Raw genomic sequence first — 19,228 nt, 5'->3', positions numbered from 1 at the left:
TCTGTTTCTTGTATTGTCATGCTAAGCCTGTATTCAACATACTGTTCAACATAGGAAGCTGCCTTATGCCAAGTCAGATTATTGGTCCATCTAGTTCAGTATTGCCTACACTGACTGGCAGTGGCTATCCCTCTAAGGCATGTGTGTGTGCGCGCGCTCATGCATTTTTTAATGTCTGCTCAATTAACTTTATATCCTGCTTGGGTTGAATCAGGAAGGCCCCACTCTGAATGCATGTGCACACACACTGCCTTGATACTGCCACCCAGAACAAAATTCATTCCGCGCACAGATGAAAAAAATAAGGGAGAACACTGTATCCAAGGTTTCAGGCAAAAGTCTTTCCCAGCCCTACCTGGAGATGCCAGAAATTGAACCTGAGACCTTCTGCATGCAAGGCAGATGTCCTACCCTGAATTACAGCTCCATCCCAGCCATGAAGCTCATCGAGCTACTTTGGGCCAATCATTATTCTACAAGGCAGGGTAACATGAGAGGGACCCATGTATATCATTCTGAACAACTTGGAAGGATGATAGGCAGAAAAGCTATAGAAACTTAGCAGAAAAGCCTGTTCTTTGGGCTTAGTTTTCTGAACTGATATGGCATTGTAATAAAAGTGAGCTGTGAGTCAGGATGTATATGGTTCTGATTTCAATTCGGTCATCACCTGACTAGGTTATTTTGGTCAAGCTGCTTTCTGTCACTCTCACATCCCCCCCCCCCCGGGGTGTAGCTATAATTGAGCAAAAGTCTTCAAAGAACACGGGCCCTTCAGCTCCATCCCTCCCTATTTTCTTCATTATCTCCCTCACTCTGGGGGGCCACCAGAGATAGGGATGAATACAGGCCCCCTCTCACCTAGCTATGCCCCAGCCCCCCCCCCAACTATATTGGAAATATGATGTGACCTTATCGCACAGGGTTGTGTGATGTTTACTGAGAAAATGTATGTTAAGCACTAAGAAGAAGAAGTTGCCTTATTCTGAGTCAGATCCTTGGTCCATTTAGCTCAGTATTGTCTACACGGACTGGCAACGGCTTCTCCAAGGTTGCAAGCAGGAGTCTTTTTCAGCTTTATCTTGGAGATGCAGGGTGGGGGGTGGATTGGAACCTTCTGCATGCAAGCATGCAGGTGTTCTTCCCAGAGTGGCCCCATCCCTTGAGGGCAATATCTTACAGTGTCCACACACACATACCCATTCAAATGCAAACCAGGCAGACCCTGCTTAGCAAATGGGACAATTCATGCTTACTACCACAAGACCAGCTCTCAAGTTCCATATGAATGCTAATTTTCTGAAGTTATTTATTAAAACATTTGAATACTGCCTTGCTCATGAATATGAATACTGCTTTGCTCATGAATAGCAATCATGGCACTTAATAAGAAAGTAAATACCTCAAGAAGCAGAACCACCACCAACACAATGCTAGGCTGAAGATAAAACAAGTTACCACAAATTGAAACAATTCCAGTAGTCTATCTGCCAAACCAATGCAGAGACCAGGTTAAAAAGTCCAAACCAAACTATACATTTATATCCAAAGTCCAAGTAAACTGGGCAGTCTTCTCCTGGCACTTAAAAGCAAATAAAGGAAGGCACCGAATGCAGTTTTTGCAGAAAGACGTGCCATAGATGGGATGTCACAGAAAAGGCCTTCTCTCTGGTAGCCACCTACTTAACCTATGCACCCAGAGAAAGGCCTCCGACAATCTCAGCTGCCAGCGGTCTTCTGGCTTGATCCCAGAACATTTAATGGCTTTAGTTGGTTGAAAGCGACATTTTGAATTGTGCCTGGAAACAATGTTGGAACCAATAAAACTCTTTCAGTATAGGTGTAATATAATTGCATCTGTCAACAGCCGTACTGCCATGTTCTGACCCAGCTGAAGCTTCCAAAAACCTTTTCAAAGGCAATCTCAAGTATAACGTGTTGCAACAATCCAGCTTGGATAACTGTGACTAGGTAATACCTTTCAAGAATCCTTCCATGGATGATGAGCCCATATCCTCTCACACAGGGGATACTCCTCTGGGGGGTGGGGGCCTCCTTGTAGTTAGTGATTCAATCATTAGAGGGATAGAGAGATGGGTTTGTGACCCGCGTGTTGACCGCACGGTGACTTGCCTGCCTGGTGCGAAGGTTGCGGACATTACGCAGTGTCTAGACAGGCTCCTAGGCAGTGCTGGGGAGGAGACAGCTGTCGTGGTGCACATCGGCACCAGCGATGTGGGGAAATGCAGTCAGGAGGTCCTGGAAGTCAAATTTAGGCTGATAGGTAGCATTTTGAAGTCCAGGACCCCGAAGGTAGCATTCTTAGAAATGCTACCTGTTCCACGCGCAAGTACAGTGAGACAGGCAGAGCTGAGGGGTTTCAATACGTGGATGAGATGGCGGTGCCGGGAGGAGGGGTTTAGATTTGTTAGGCACTGGGACACATTTTGGGGCAAGCAAGGCCTGTACAAAAGGGACGGGCTGCATTTGAACCAAGATGGAACCAGACTGCTGGCGCTTAAAATCAAAAAGGTTGCAGAGCAGCTTTTAAAATGACACCTGGGGAACAGCCAATGGGAGCTGGGCAGTATCCCGTTTGGCAAAAGCCATCCTTTAAAGTGTGAGGCTGCAAAGAATTCAGATAAAACAGAAGGGGACAGAGCAGAACCGCATAAAGAGCAGATGGGCGCCTGTGCCAGCAGCTCAAGGAGTCAAAAGAATAGCATACATCAGGGGAGAGATTCAGTGTATAGGTGTTTATATGCCAATGCCAGAAGCCTCCAAGCCAAGATGGGTGAGCTGGAGTGCTTGGTTGCTAATGCAGAAATAGATATAGCGGGCATAACAGAAACATGGTGGAACAGTGATAACCAGTGGGACACTGTTATCCCTGGGTATAAACTCTATAGAAAGGACAGGGAGGGGCGCCTTGGAGGAGGGGTAGCACTGTATGTTAAAGAAGGGATAGAATCTAACAAGCTAGAAAACTTAGGTGGACTGGAGTCCTCCACAGAAACGCTGTGGGTGACTATACAAGGCCGGAAAGCGAATGTGCTACTGGGGACGTGCTATCGCCCTCCGGATCAAAATGCCGACAGTGACTGGGAGTTGCCGGAGGAAATCAGGGAGGCGTCAAGGAGAGGCAGGGCTGTAATTATGGGTGATTTCAACTACCCACATATAGACTGGGTAAATTCACATTCAAGTCAGGACAAAGAGGTCAAATTTCTAGATACGCTAAATGACTGTGCCCTAGAACAGTTGGTCATGGAACCGACCAGAGAGAAGGCGACCTTGGATCTAATTCTGAGTGACACCCAGGACCTGGTGCGTGATGTCAGTGTCATCGACCCTTTAGGGAACAGTGACCACAGTGCCATCAAATTCAGCATACATGCGGGGAGAGAATCACCAAGGATGTCTAACACAGACATTTTGAATTTCAGAAGAGGAAACATCTCCCAAATGAGGAGTATGGTGAAAAGAAAGCTGAGGGGGGAAATCAGGAGAGTCAATTCGCTCCAGAGTGCATGGAGTTTACTCAAAACCACAATACTAGAAGCCCAGTTAGATTGTATATCCAAAAGGAGGAAAGGTACCACTAAGTCCAGGAGAATGCCAGCATGGCTAACAGCTACCATCAAGGAAGCCATAAAAGGGAAGAAGACTTCCTTCTGAAATTGGAAGGCCTGTCCAAACAAAGAGAACAGAAAGGAACACAAACTCTGGCAAAAGAAATGCAAGGTGACAATAAGGGAGGCAAAAAGAGAGTTTGAGGAACATTTAGCCAAAAGTATCAAGGGGAATAACAAAAACTTCTTTAAGTACATCAGAAGCAGGAAACCTGCCAGGGAGGCAGTTGGACCATTAGACAACGAGGGAGTGAACGGGATTATTAAGGAGAATACGGAGGTTGCAGAGAAGCTGAATGAGTTCTTTGCGTCCGTCTTCATGGCAGAGGATACTGAGCATATACCTGTTCCTGAACCAGGCTTTTTAGGGATGGAGGCTAGAGAGCTGAGTCAGATAGAAGTGACAAGGGATGATGTTCTAAACTGTCTGGAAAAACTGAAAGCTAACAAATCACCAGGGCCGGATGGCATCTATCCAAGAGTCCTCAAAGAACTCAAATGTGAAATTGCCGACCTCCTTGCTAAAATATTTAACTTATCCCTGAAATCGGGCTCTGTACCAGAGGACTGGAGAGTTGCAAATGTAACACCGATTTTCAAAAAGGGATCCAGGGGCGATCCGGGAAATTACAGACCAGTTAGCCTAACATCCGTTCCAGGCAAATTGATGGAAAGCATCCTCAAGGATAAAACTGTAAAGCACCTAGAAGAACAGGCCCTGCTGGGAGTGAGCCAGCATGGCTTCCGCAAAGGTAAATCTTGCCTCACCAACCTTTTGGACTTCTTTGAGAGTGTCAACGAGTGTGTGGATCAAAGTGATCCAGTTGACATAGTCTACCTGGACTTGCAAAAAGCTTTTGACAAAGTTCCTCATCAAGGACTCCTGAGGAAACTTAGCTGTCATGGGATAAAGGGACAAGTACATGTGTGGATTGCTAACTGGTTGAAAGACAGGAAACAGAGGGTAGGTATAAATGGAGAGTTTTCACAATGGAGGGAAGTAAGAAGTGGGGTCCCCCAGGGATCTGTACTGTATTTTAATTTATTCTTAAATGATCTAGAAGCAGGGGTAAGCAGCAAAGTGGCCAAATTTGCAGATGATACCAAACTCTTCCGGGTAGTGAAATCCAAAACGGATTGTGAGCAGCTCCAGAAGGATCTCTCCAAACTGGGGGAGTGGGCGACAAAATGGCAAATGCGGTTCAATGTTAGCAAGTGTAAAGTGATGCACATTGGGACGAAAAACCCCAACTTCAAGTATATGCTGATGGGATCCGAGCTGTTGGTGACGGACCAGGAGAGGGATCTTGGGGTTGTGGTGGACAGCTCATTGAAAGTGTCGACTCAATGTGCGGCAGCTGTGAAAAAGGCAAATTCCATGCTAGGGATCATTAGAAAGGGGATTGAAAATAAAACGGCTAACATTATAATGCCCTTATACAAAACTATGGTGTGACCACACTTGGGTACTGCGTACAGTTCTGGTCACCACATCTTAAAAAGGACATTGTTGAACTGGAGAAGGTACAGAAGACGGCAACCAAGATGATCAGGGGCCTATAGCACCTTTCTTATGAGGCAAGACTACAACACCTGGGACTTTTTAGTTTAGAAAAAAAGACTACTGTGGGGAGACATAATAGAGGTCTATAAAATCATGCATGGTGTGGAGAAAGTGGAGAGAGAGAAATTCTTTTCCCTCTCACACAACACTAGAACCAGGGGTCATCCCATGAAACTGATTGCCAGGAGGTCTAGAACCAACAAACAGAAGTACTTTTTCACACAACGCGTGATCCACATGTGGTGACAGCCAACAACCTGGATGACTTTAAGAGGGGTTTGGATGACTTCATGGAGGAGAGGTCTACAAATGGCTACTAGTCGGAGGGCTGTGGGCCACCTCCAGCCTCAAAGGCAGGATGCCTCTGAGTACCAGTTGAAGGGGAGTAATGGCAGGAGAGAGGGCACGCCCTCAACTCCTGTCTGTGGCTTCCAGCGGCAACTGGTGGGCCACTGTGCAAAACAGGATGCTGGACTAGATGGGCCTTGGGCCTGATCCAGCAGGGCTGTTCTTATGTTCTTATGAAGGGGGTGCAGCTGATGTACCAACCAGTTGGAAACAAGCATGAAACACAGATACCAGCTGGGCATGTAGCAACAATGCTGGATCCAGAAGTATTCTTCACCTGCAAACCTAACGGGGAAGTACAACTCCATCCACAACCTCTGCAGTCTGCTGCACCTGCCTACAACACCTCCATCTTGCCTGGATTCATCTTCAGTTTATTGGCCTTCATTCATCCTGTTACTGACTCCTGACACCTGTCTACCACATCTATCACTTCACCTTGGTTAGATGGGAAAATAAAAAATGGAGTTTGGTATCATCTGCATCTGTTGCCATGGTAGCTTCATGTACTAATTACACAGCATAAGAAACAAAATATAGTCTTGTGGTACACCACAGAATAACTGCTCCAGGGTAAAACAATAATCCTCCAGCACTACGTTCTAGGACAGCTGGGTAGGAATGGAACCACAGAAGCACAGTGCCATCCACTCCCATCCTCCACAGAAAGATCTCATGGTTAGTGGAACTGAATGCTACTAAGAGACCCAAAAGAATAACCAAAGTTGCAGTCTTTCATCTGCCTCCCAGTGAACTGCTTAAACCAGTTTCTGTTCCAAAATCAAGATGAGGCCAGATAATCCACATCATCATCTAGGAATTAGAGTTGAGTGGCTGCTACCCTCTCAGATATCTTGCCCCAGAATGGAAGATTCGTGACTAGCCAATAGTTAGAGAAATCAAACTAGTCTAATGAAGTTTTCTTCCAGGGCCATCATCATACAATAGCACGATGGAACAGCTGCCAAGGGCCCACCCTGATGGCTACTCTTATATTGCCTGAAGGATATAACTGCTGCTCAGCCAGCAGTTGGGGGCTTCCCCTCTCCTTGCTTTGTTGGTGCATTGGTTTTTTATTTCTTTTGCCACTGCAGTGGCAGAAATAAAAACAATGCTGCTGTAGTTGGTGGGTGCCTTGTAGCCACCTCTCCCCCGCCTCACACACACACACCTTGATGCCTCCAGCATTATACAGTGATGTACTTTATTGGTTAGGAGCACTGTGGAGGGGAGAATAATGGACACAGGCTGCCCACTGGCTAAAACAATCTGCCACTGCAGTAATAAGAGAGAGAGAAACTGGCTGTGCCACCAAGTTAAGAAGAGGTAGCCCCACCAAGTTGGGAGGACAGCAAGTGGACCCCCCACCCCCACCCCGAGGAACCACCATCCCTGGTTTCTTAGGAGTGACCTCAAAGCAGCCTCCTTCAAGGTGGCTGGGACAACCCATCTCTCAAGGTAGCATTGGCCACTTCCTGGTCCCAGCTGGCCATGCTTCTTCAGCTAGATATTGAAAGCCATGATGCACATTAAGAGTCAAGTGTTCAGATCACGGGACAGGCTGGGACACTCAGCAGGGCTACAGCAACGAAAATGGATCCAAGCAATTGGAAGAAGACTGTGCTTCAAATTTGTAGTATCTTAACTTTTGAGTTTTAAGTTGGAATGGATGTAAGTGATGTTCTCCATAAAATGCTGTGCAGACAGGTCACAGTATTCTGAAAGATTGCCTGTATGAAGCTCTGTATAAAAAAGGCTCCTCACTACCCAGAAAAGCTCCACTGGGTGATGCTGGGCAGATACAGTAATAGTGGCAAATACACTTATGTTCACAGTGATTATCACTGCAGAAGATGGGTTCACACATATGGCAGTATCTGAGATTAATGTGAGCCCCTGCAGCCCCTGAAGCTTGCACTCCCCACCCCATCCCCACACAAACCTCTACTTCCTTTCCAGTTTCTGATCTACCAAGACTGATTGTATCATCTGAACTCATCAGTCCCTGCATATCCTGTCCTGTTTTTGTCGGGGAACCCTACCCGACATCTGTAATTCACTTCAAATCTCAGTTACAGATGGCAGTTTCCTTGATGGAAGTAGGGCAGGATATACTGAGATTGGTGGGTTTGGACAACATGACCAAGTTTGGCATATCAGAACGTGGACAGGATGTAGAGGCTCACACTGAGATGTTTGGGAAGCACACACTCCCAGGCCTGCCTGCCCCTGCTAAGATACACCTTTCCCAAGTGGTGATTTTCTAATATTTAGCAGGAGGTGAGCAACTGGCCCTATCCAGTCCTAGCACAGCATCCCTCCTGTGGCTGTTGCTGGTATCTGTCTTATGTTTCTTTTTAGGCTGTGTGCCCTTTGGGGACAGAGGACCATCTTATTTATGTATTATTTATTTTTCTCTGCAAACCACTTTGAGAACTTTGGTTGAAGAGTGGTATATAAATATTCGTAGTAGCAGTAAGTGCTCATGAGAACCTTGGTTGCTGTCTGCCTTATGTGTGAACCTGCCCAGAATGTGCCTTCAGATGGATTCTAACCTGTTCTCAGTCAAATGTGTCCTGATACCCTCCCCCCCGCACGCCCCAATCTTTGTTCCAACTGCTTCATCGCTGTCAGCTTGCTAAAATACCAAGGGGCTGCTGTGGCTCTTGCTAGTGGAGTGAGGACATCCAGGAGCAGTTGTGTGAACCTCTTTAGCCCCTTCTGAATATTGGAGAACCACAAGGGTGATAATGGAAGCCCCAATCACTTTAGCTGGAAAATCCCTTAGAGCAGGGGTGGCAAACTGCGGCCCTGCAGCTGTTGTTGGCCTACAACTCCCACCATCCCCAGTCATAGTGGCCAGAAGTCAGGGATGATGGGAATTGTAGGTCAACAACAGCTGGAGGGCTGCAGTTTGCCCTAGAGCCATGAGAAAACCATCCAAATCCACCAGTTTGTGGATGCACACCATTTTAACTTTCTCTACCTCTGCAAAAGCTAAGAACCACAAATAGTCTAAACCTCATTAAGTAGTTATTTGACCATGACGGGGCACTGTTGCATTTGAATTAATGTGTTGCTTGAGTGAGCAGCAAGTAATGTGTAACTCGTAAAGAAGCTTGTTTGTTTTCTATAGCCACAAAAACTGTGTTGCCTTATTGTAGACTTAACATTGGTCTTGGGAATAATGGTTGTTTCTATTGCTTTAAATCACCATTAGATTGCCCGAAAGCAGGGATTCTCCAGGATTGTTAAATATAAATTGCTGGTTATAAGCCCAGGAAGAAAAATTGATGACCATTCTGAGAAGTTATCTCTGTTTACCTCAGGACACTATCTTTACAACTGTTGCAGGTGCAGTTCTTGTGTAGTTGTTGTTGTTCTGGTATCATTTGATTAACGGAAATATGTTCATTCAGTGGATATTTGCTAGTTTGATAAATATGATGCCTTTTGCGTAATGGGTGTCTGCTACATAGTTAAGTCAACTGTGTGTATGTGTGTTTGTTTGTAAGGGACAGAAGAATGACATAACATTCCTGCATAACAATTGTGAATTGGCGAGGTTGCAGTTTTGTGTAACTGCTTTCCCTCCCCATGATGTGGAGAAGGTATTTGTTTCTAGGTCTAAAAAGCAATTCTATTTTCAACAGATGATTTTTGTATTTTATCTTGCAGATGACCTGTTATGACAAGAAGCTGAGGCAGACGGGGCCTGAACAGCTGAATGGACGAAATGATGCCATAGTGCCACCACGACACTCCAGAGTGAATGGCTGGTCTTTGCCACTCCACTCATTCCAGTTAATCACCCTAATACTTTATTCATACTTGGCCATTGTGAGCTTTGGTATCTACATCCCTCTTCTCCCACATGGATGGAATTATGCTGCCTATGCTGTATCCTTTTTTAAAATCCTCCATTTAAAACATGTATATCTACAAATGCATAGGAGTTGCTTTTACTATAAGAAAGAGTTGAGAGAAACAGGCCAGTGGTTCATGTGTTTTTCTTTTGTAGTCCTAAAATAGCTGCAAGTTCTGAATTTTGGGGTTGTGTATGTCTGTGTAAGTATTATTATTTTAAAATCTGGTTGCTAAATAGCCGCTAGCCTGGTTGCCTCCAAGGACCAAGCAGGAAACTTTGCAAAAGTAGATGGTTCTTTTCTTGTAAGGCTCCAGATTACAAAATGCAGGGTAGATAGACTGGTAAGCCTTGTTGTGGACTGCTAATGCTGGCATACATGCAACCTGATTCTATGCATGTTATTTCAGTAACAAACCCTCTCTGGATTTTTTTACATTTAAAAAAAACTACTTCCTTCCCTTGGAAAGCAAGTAGTTGTATGGGCTAGTTATCTGAACCAGGGGCTCTTCTACTAATTGTATGTATGCATATTGATGTAGGTTAGCCAATAATTAGGCTCTCAGGGAGACTAGCAAATGTAAACAAAACTCCTAAAACAATAAGTAGCATAATCAGTACAACAGTAGCCAAAGAACTTATGAAATAAACCTTTTTGCCAACAACCATCTCCTTAACATAAATTTCACTTCAAGGGATGACATTGCAGGGATACTTGATTCATATTGCATCCTGCAAGAACATCAGATTGGGAACTTGCTGGATTATGCACTTCCTTCTGGCTGTAGAAGCAGAGGAAGCATTAAACATCTGCATTTGCCACTGGTGTGGATGTGGCTTAGGGCAAACTACTTGTTAAATTAAATGCTTAATTTGGCCTTGTGGGTTTTAAAAAAAACTTTAAATAGCTAGGGTGAGTGGAAGTTTTTTCTTTTAACTCTTTCCATCCCATGCTGCTTTCTAAACAACAACAACTAAAGTCCTGTCTAGAAGCTGCTGTTTGCATCCGAAGGGAATCTGCCAGTGGCAACTTCCCTTTAAATGCAAATAATAGCTTCATGGGCAGGGGTGGATAATTTCTGTTTGGACCATAATTTGAGTGGAAGAGGTTTTAAAAAATAAAAACACTACACATGTTGTAATTCCAATCCTGATACTCTCCACAACTGTTAATTAAAATGTTAAAAAGTTGTGTCATACTGCACATTAAACATAATGTGTAATTCTAAGTTAGGCCTAGTTCTCACTGAGACAACAAAGCTTTGTCTCAAGTGTACTGCTTCCAACTGCAAATAAAAAAACAAAAAAACCCTTTAAAATCCTTCCACGTAAAAAAACTAACATGTTGTGGGGTAGGGAGAGAGCGATTTATCCTAGCCTGATATGCTAGTTTTTCTGTGTGGAGGGAACTCTTTTGTATGGAGTACTATTCAATCATGTGAGCCTTCATCTGTAGTACAGCCCATGCACAAGATTACCATCTTGGGAAGAACTTGGCCTTTGAATCAGTAGTTGAGAAAAATTCTCACTAGCAAAACTTTTCTAAGTACTAAACATATTATCTCCCCAATGACACTTTTGAGAATTCATAAATACAGTTTAAAACGTTATCTCTTTATATTGTACTTGGTGGCAGCATGTAATTTTGCTGAGCCCATTAGCTGCTTTTTTCAGTCATTTCCTTAAAAAACTCAGTAAATCATAAACGTTGTGTTTCAGTTCATATTTATATTAGGTATCAGACTCCCCCTTCCTTCCTCTGTACAGGATGAGAAGCCAGGGTCAAGGACACCAATGTTATGAAAAGGAAACCATCACAACTCTTGTAACTGATTCACTATTTATGTGCTAAACACAAGATTGTTGCTAGGAAGTATTAATGGTGTCCTGCATTATTCTTATACATGGTGATAACTGCAGCTTAAAGTGAGAAGAAAATTTATCGTTAGGCCATGTATTAAGGATGCCAGCTGCATGATTTCTGGCCCTTCTGCTCAGTTTAAGTATAAACTAGAAAAGCTGTTGTTGTTTTTTGTAATATGATGGTGAGACTTGAATGGATATTTATAACCATTTATAAAATAAAATCTCTGGACTTTACATATCCTGTTCAAACATTTACGGATTTCAACATGACTGCCAGCTGTTTCAGTGGCTAGAGTGTTGTATTTGAAAAACCCGTTTGAACTCATCCTAATGTTTCCTTGTGGATGCTCCTTATCTGGAGGTTGAACCCAAAGCTCTAGAATGCCTCCTCTCTGACATGGTGCAGAGTTACTCTTCCATTGTAGCCTTCAGGGGAGTAGCATTCATTGGACAGGGGGGCACAAATGTCCCAGAGCTGCTGTGGGCTGCAACAGCGCCCCCTCACTCCTCCCCCAAGGCAGTGTCTTGCCCCTTCCTGCACTCAGTCAGCAAACAAACCACTCACCAGCTGGGAGTGCAACGTGCGACCCTTCGTCAGCTCCCTCCTGACGCTTTGTTTGCCGCACCAGCTGGGTGTTCTTTCTCTTCCTTACTCTGAGCAAGGGTGAGAAAGAACACCCAGCTGGTATGGCAAATGAAGTACCCGGCTGGGAGTGGGTGAGGGGCACCTGCCTGCCCTTCCTGCTCCTGGCCAAACATCCTGTGTCAACATGTGTGTTGTCAACATGTGTCACCACGCAGGGGGTGGGGGTGGTGGCCAGTGCAGGTGTACACAGCAGTTGGCGGTGGGGGGAAGGGTTGCTGGCTGCAGCCTACCCCTGCAGAAGCCCCCTACAGAGCTGGTAGTCTCCCATAAAGACCACAAAATGCATCTCCTTCAGAAAGTGTATGGATGCTGATCTCATCTTTGTGTTGTGGTGTTCTGATCTTGTTTTCTACTGTTTCAGAATGTCAGCTGCCTAGATAAGTTTATCTGGCCCCACTGAAATCACCTTATCACCTGGGTTTTGGTAGGGGTTAGATGTAGAACATCCTCTGACCCTGTTACAATTGTAATGTGCCCTAACTTAGCAAGCTGCACTTATCTCCTTGCTAACTGCAGTGATGAGCTCACTCTACCTTTATTTCTCCCCTTATAGGATGTCACTTCATAACCTATCACTCTTATGCCCTCTGCGAATGCTGTACTTCCTTTTTAGCAGTTTTCTGTCCCACCCTCTTTGTGGGTGGAATATTTTTACCTTTTCATTTTGCTGTTTGCTGCAGCTCCAGGTAAATGCACTGGAGCAGCCCTCCCTCAGTGAGGGCTATTGACAGCTTTCTTAATGAAAACTGTCTCCATATCAGAAGTCTTAAAGCTGCAACCATATGCATGCTTCTTGGGAAGTCAGTATCATTCAGATCTGGATTGTGATCCGTTGCATTCATAATGAATGGGTTCTGTGCCTGCGCAAGGACCTCACAGATGGATTGACTAGCTCCTCATGACACCCACTCTGCCAAGCACCTGCTCCATGCTTCCGTGCAGATGGGGCACCATTTTCTCAGTTTCTATTTGACCGCCAAAGAGTCTCTGGCTCCTCAGTGCAAATAGATTCTTTAAAAACAGCGAGATAAACTATTGATTATTGCTTGGACTTTGGACTGTTACAAGGCTATTCTTTGCTGTTTGGACTTAAATTTGGTAGAAAGGGATTTTGAAGCATGCTACTGGTCTTGCCTTGTGGCACACCATTATCTCGATATGGTGTCTAAATCTTCAAATAAGCCAACTTTTAAGCGCTGTATTGAATGGCAAGTTAAATTGCTGTTGACAGACTACTACGACGCATGCTTACTATGATTAGGAGAATAACATAACCCAGCGATGTATAAAATTTGTTGTTCGTTCTCCAAATGCCAACAAATCTAGTGCTTCGACAACGAGTGGTGTTGTATGATGAAGCTCTAAGACACTGAGGCTAAATTACCCTTTGACTTCGGGGTCAATATCAAGTTTGGCGTCTCATTCCACGGTAGTGTGACTAGTGGATTCTGCAGATGTGCAGTCTACAGCCGCTAAGGAAACTGAATTTAAGTGACTAGAAATGGTGTCAAAGTCGCACCACAAGCATAAGATATGGAGGCACTCCTCTGATGAGGGAAGGGAAACTTCTCTGCCTACAAAACACCGTAGCAAGACAAATTCCAAAAGGAGTACACCACCTCCTACTGCTTTGCAGTCTGAGACCCTGTCTCCGATGCCGAGAGACTTGCCATCACCATCAGTGTTGGAACTGGACCAAGGGGTTGCAGCACCAACTATGACATCAGACCAAGGGTTTCGGCACCAATTGTGATGTTGAGGTTGACACTGGCATGGAGCATCAACCAGTGTGACAGAGGCAGAAAAAAGAGTTTTACAACTGTCTCCTGCTCAAACTCTGATGCAATCCCCGTCCACGCCACAGCGAAGCTATGACGGGAGATTATGTTGGTTTTGGTGAAGAGACTGGGGATCATGCATCCAAAGACATCTCAGACCCCAATATGACTACTGCCTTGTTGGCAATGTTGGATTTGTCAAATAGCAAACCATCGGGATCCACATTTCAAGGGTTTCTGAGTGGTGGTCTTGATGTCTAACAGGATACCAAGGAGGGGCCCCTCTCAGTACAGACAATGCCATCAATGTCTCCAATACGGATTCCAACTAAGACATTAAAACCGATAAGGCTTATGTCCCCATTAAGACATTCTGAGGAACATTCTGCAGTGTCGAGACCTATTTCGGTATTCTTAAGACCGGTGACAACAACTGCTGCAAGTTACATGCCATTGTCATGGAAATTCCCACTCCAATATGTGACCACTCAGGGTTTGATTTGATGCCATCAAATCCATCTGAAGTCACACAATGGAAGCAGATAACTCACACTTGTGGTTTTAGACACAATCCTACAGTGTTTTATCCAGCAGATTATGCAGATTATCAATTGTGGAAGACCCATCAGGGAATTCAGCAACATTCAATGCAACAGGAATCACAACTAAGATTATGTACAACATCTGTGCCTGTCTGTGTACCATCAGCAGTGCATGCTGCTACACTGATAGCTTGTCAGACAGTGAGGCGGGTCTCACGATCCGAGAGACCCGCCTGGGGAGGGTGAGTGGAGAGAGCGGGCTTAGCCTGCTCTCCCCGCACATGAGCAGGGCATCAGCCCTGGGTAGCCGGATCAGCTGCCTACATGACTGCTGGCTCCGTAATGGAGCCGGCGGGCGCTGGGAGGATCGAGGGCCATGTGGCCCTTGGAAGCTCCAGTATGCCCTGTGCGCTCGCGCTTTTAAGCCTCCCGGCTGGGGGTCTACTCGTGAATAGCCACGGAGCCGCACTGCGGCAACTCACAAGCAAAAAAAATGGGTTTGGGGAGCGCTCGCTCTGCAAACATGGTTTAAGGGGAGGGCTAGTTTGGTGGGTTAACCATCTGCGAGACCAGTGGCTCCCCTAGCCCGATTTCACCTGATTGTGGGAATAGCCCCAGTGTCTCCACTTGCACAACCTTTGCAGCCTTCTGCCCCCATCCACAGGAGCCACATAATCCTTCTTGTGAACCATAAGATTCACATATGCCTTCTCAACCAAAGACAAAGAAGACACCTCCTGTAGCACCTCCAGTGGATGAGGATGACAGAGATAGCTATACTTAGGGGTGCACAGAAACAGATTTAGACAGAGGACATTTTCCCACTGATCCACCTGCTGAAGTGCCTCCAAAGACTTTGCTTTCGACTTCAGATGAACTTATAGCCTATCACGCCCAGATAAGAGAGATGGCTGAGGCTTTGAGCTTAGAACTGAAACAGTCAGAGACTGATCTTAAAGATCCAATCTACAATATGATGGCTAAGGCAAAGACATCACACCCAGTGACATTCCCATGTTACCAGTTATCACTAAGGTGGCCCAGTCCTCTTTGGATGTGTTGCAAACATATACACCTACACTGAAAAGATAGAGTGATTATATAAAATCCAGGAAGAGGATAATACATACCTGGTATGCCATCCTGTACCAAACTCCCTAGTAGTTGATTGCACAACTTCATCAAAGGGAGGTCAGCACCATACAACTCCAGCTGAAAAAGAAGGAAGAAAGATGAATGCCTTAGGAAGAAAAATATATTCCACCTCAAACCTGTCAATTAGGATTACTAATCATTCATTCATTCATTCATTCATTCATTCATTCATTCATTCATTCAATTTCTATACCACCTTTCCAAAAATGGCTCAGGGCGGTTTACACAAAGAAATAACAAACAAATAAGATAGAACCCTGTCCCCAAAGGGCTCACAATCTAAAAAGAAACATGAGATACAAACCAGCAACAGTCACTGGAAGTACTGTGCTGGAGGTGGATAGGGCCAGTTACTCTCCCCCTGCTAAATAAAGAGAATCACCACATTAAAAGGTTCCTCTTTGCCAAGTTAGCAGGGGAATTATGCTGCTTGTCTTGCTAGATATGGTCATTTTTTATGGGACATACTTTTTCAAGATTCCACCTCGATGTCTCCAGAGGATTTTCAAGATAAATTTGAGAAAACCTATGAGAAAACTACAGCTGTAACTAGACAACTACTCAGCACTTTCAAGCACTTAGCTGAGATGGAATCAAGAGCCATTGAGGATGGCGGTAACACTGCGTTGACATGTGTGGTTAAGATCCACCAACTTATAGCAAGACATGTGTGATTTGGTGGAACATTTACCATATGATGGGAAAGGACTTTTCTCTGAGAGTACTGACTTCACAATGGAGTCCTGGAAAAAATCTAAATTCACAGCAAAAACATTCATGGCATCTACAGCCTCCGCTTCTACATCAGCCCGTTATTGGCCATATGGCCAGCAGCAGCAGCATTCTACCTTTAAGCTTCAGGAATGTAAGGATTTCAGGAGACAATATCACCCTTATCAAAGAAGCAGAGGATTTGGACAAAAGAATAAGGGACAGGCTACTAAACCTAATAGAGACCAGAACAGATTCTTTGATTTGCAGATCTTTCCACTGCAATTAAAATCAAAAACACCAGTAACACCGACAAGAGCTCACAACACCAGCTTTGTTCCATCAAGTTCCATCAAGTTGGCAAGTCATGCTCAAGTATGGCATCACATAACATCAGACCAATGGGTGCTTCAAATTATAGAAACTGGTTATGTAATAGAATTCAAAGCTTTGCCTCAATTTTCCGTCATGAAATACACAAGGGCAACTCCTGTTTTGCTGGAGGAGATACAGGTGTTAAGAGAAAAACAGGCAATTGTTCTGGTGCAGTGGATGGAAAGAATGTCCAGATTTTATTCCCATTACTTTCAGAGGGCATCGTGATCTTCCTATCTTTAGACGATTGGCTTTTGGTCAGCAGTGACAAAGAAAAGTTACATTTGCAGCTCCAGTTTGTGTTACAGCTTCTACAGGACCCGGGCATCAATGTCAACTGGAAGAAGTCAAATCTGGAACCACAAAAGCACATACGTTACATCAGAGCAGTACTGGATATGCAGTTTAAAAAGGCATTCTTACCAAAAGACAGATTTCAACAAATCAAAGCCCTAGTTCACCAGTTCACCTTGAGTCTCCTGCAACCAGCGGAGGCCATTCAACAATTTATGGGTTTAATGACGTTATGCAACGAGACAGTGCATTATACATATCTGCAGATGCGAACACTGCAGATATGGTATCTAAAAAGTGTTTGCCTCAATGTGGACAGTCAGCAAAAAATTCTAACACCTCAGAATGTATTGAACTCTCTGCAGTGGTAGAGAGTGCAGTCAAATCTGCAAACAGGAGTTCTATTCAAATCCTTGATCCCCACTCTATGGGTGACAACAGATGCCTCCTTGAAAGGGTAGGGGCACATTGTGTTAAACATCAGGTGCAGGTCAGTGCACGAAGCACCAGAGTCATATACATATAAACTATTTAGAACTCCTAGCTGTGTTTATGGCTCTGAGGGCTTTCAAACCGTTGCTTCAGAAAAGAGTGGTGCAATTTCATCTGGACAATACAATGACATATTTTGCATAGACCAGGGAGTCTACCCTTTAGCCATCCACATAAGGGGTGTGGACAATGTGTTTGCGGACGACTTCAATTGTGTGATTAAGCAGTATCAACACAATGAATGGGAATTGAACAGTGCCCACCTAGAAAGGGTCTTCGACCTGTGAGGTCATCCGTCAGCAGCTTTTGAGACTATTGACCATAGTATCCTTTTGGAACATCTGAGAGTGCTGAGTGTGGGAAGCACTGTTTTACAGTGGTTCCGCTCCTACCTCTCAGACAGATTCCAGATGGTGTCGATTGGAGACTGTTTCTCTTCGAAATCTCAGCTTGTGTATGGTGTCCCTCAGGGCTCCATACTGTCTCCAATGCTTTTTAACATACATCTACATGAAGCCGCTGGGAGAGATCATCAGGGGATTTGGTGTAGGATGCTATCAGTATCTACTTCTCCATGTCATCGTCATCAGGAGATGGCATAACTTCCCTAAATGCCAGGAATGGGCTGGATGAGGGAAAATAAATTGAGACTGAATCTAGATAAGACGGAGGTACTTATTGTGCGGAGTTGGAACTCCAGAGACAATTTTGATCTACCTGTTCTAGATGGAGTCACACTTCCCCAAAAGGAGCAGGTATGCAGTCTGGGAGTACTTCTGGATCCACACTTCTCCCTGGTATCTCAGGTTGAGGCAGTGGCCAGAGGGGCTTTCTATCAGCTTTGGCTGATATGCCAGCTGCGTCCGTTTCTTGAGATGAATGACCTTGAAACAGTGGTACATATGCTGGTAACCTCCAGACTTGACTTCTGCAATGTGCTCTATGTGGGGCTGCCTTTGTATGTAGTCCGGAAGCTTCAGTTGGTACAGAATGCGGTGGCCTGCTGATAGAGTGACACTGATAGAGGGACACTGGTGGTAGAGTGACACTGGCTGCCAATAGGTTTCCAGGCAAAATACAAGGTTTTGGTTATAACCTATAAAGCCCTAAATGGCTTGGGCACTATGTACCACCCATTGAGGTCGTCTGGAGAGGTCTTTCTCCAGTTGCGGCCAGGTCGCCTGGTGGCCACACAGGGGCGAGCCTTCTTGGTTGCTGCCCCAAGATTGTGGGATGCTCTCCCTACTGAAATATGATCCTCCCCATCCCTAACAATTTTTAAAAAGCATTTGAAAACCCACCTCTTCACCGAAGCATTTTCAGTTTTTTAAATTGTTTAGGTTTTAATCTGTGTTTGATTTTAAATTGTTTTAAATTCTTTTAAGTTTTTGTGTATGTTTTTAACTTGTTTTTATGTTATTGTTAACTGCCCAGAGACAGAAGTTTGGGGCTGTGCACACATCTGATAGATAGACAGATAGATAGATAGATAGATAGATAGATAGTCTTGTTTGCAACTGCTGACAAAAAAGTGTCGGAGATACTGCTCACATGCAGGAATAGGCAAGGGATCTTTGGGAGATGCGTTCCAGCACATATGGAACAAAGGGTTTCTTTACCTGTTCCTTCCACAACCATAGATAAACTGTATACTGGTGCAAATGATACAGGACAAAACATTAAGAATTCTAGTGATGTTGTGGTGGCCCAGGCAGCCATGGTTTGTGCCGCTTCTCAGACTCTCAAGGAGTATCTTCCACAGATTCCCACTCTGCTCAGACCTTCTGGTCCAGGACAGTGGGGCGGTGCAACAACCAGATGTAAAAACACTACAGACAGCAGCATGGAGGGTCAGCTTCTAGATAAGATATTACTTAATAACAGAAGGAGGCTCTTCTCACGATCAATGAGAAGAGCCTGGGGAGGGTTAGCAGGGAGAGCAGGCTTAGCCCGCTCTCCC

At 44.7% G+C, this 19,228-nt stretch overlaps 1 protein-coding gene and 1 long non-coding RNA gene across 9 annotated transcripts in view; one reads left to right on the top strand and one right to left on the bottom strand.

Annotated features, from left to right (window-relative positions):
• ZDHHC11 (zinc finger DHHC-type containing 11) overlaps positions 1-19,228 on the top strand; it is a 79,859-nt gene that overhangs the window by 30,610 nt on the left and 30,021 nt on the right. For 5 of the 8 annotated variants that reach the window (XM_053260983.1, XM_053260984.1, XM_053260978.1 and 2 more), the window contains one exon: positions 9,223-9,444. In XM_053260983.1, the coding sequence (XP_053116958.1) occupies positions 9,223-9,444 (222 nt within the window). Of the gene's footprint in view, positions 1-8,764; positions 8,899-9,222; positions 9,445-19,228 lie in introns of all 8 variants that reach the window. The other 3 variants (XM_053260982.1, XM_053260981.1, XM_053260980.1) reach the window with 1 other exon arrangement.
• Positions 1-19,228, bottom strand: part of LOC128329561 (uncharacterized) — a 63,859-nt gene that overhangs the window by 42,384 nt on the left and 2,247 nt on the right. The window contains exons 3-4 of the long non-coding RNA XR_008309702.1: positions 16,693-16,835; positions 15,372-15,453 (exon numbers count right to left, since the gene is read on the bottom strand). This is a non-coding gene — a long non-coding RNA (uncharacterized LOC128329561). The remainder of the gene's footprint in view (positions 1-15,371; positions 15,454-16,692; positions 16,836-19,228) is intronic.

Source organism: Hemicordylus capensis, chromosome 6 (assembly GCF_027244095.1).
Source record: "Hemicordylus capensis ecotype Gifberg chromosome 6, rHemCap1.1.pri, whole genome shotgun sequence".
Classification (NCBI taxonomy): domain Eukaryota; kingdom Metazoa; phylum Chordata; class Lepidosauria; order Squamata; family Cordylidae; genus Hemicordylus; species Hemicordylus capensis.
The sequence above is the reverse complement of the archived record's forward strand: the minus strand, read 5'-3'. Positions and strand labels throughout refer to the sequence as shown.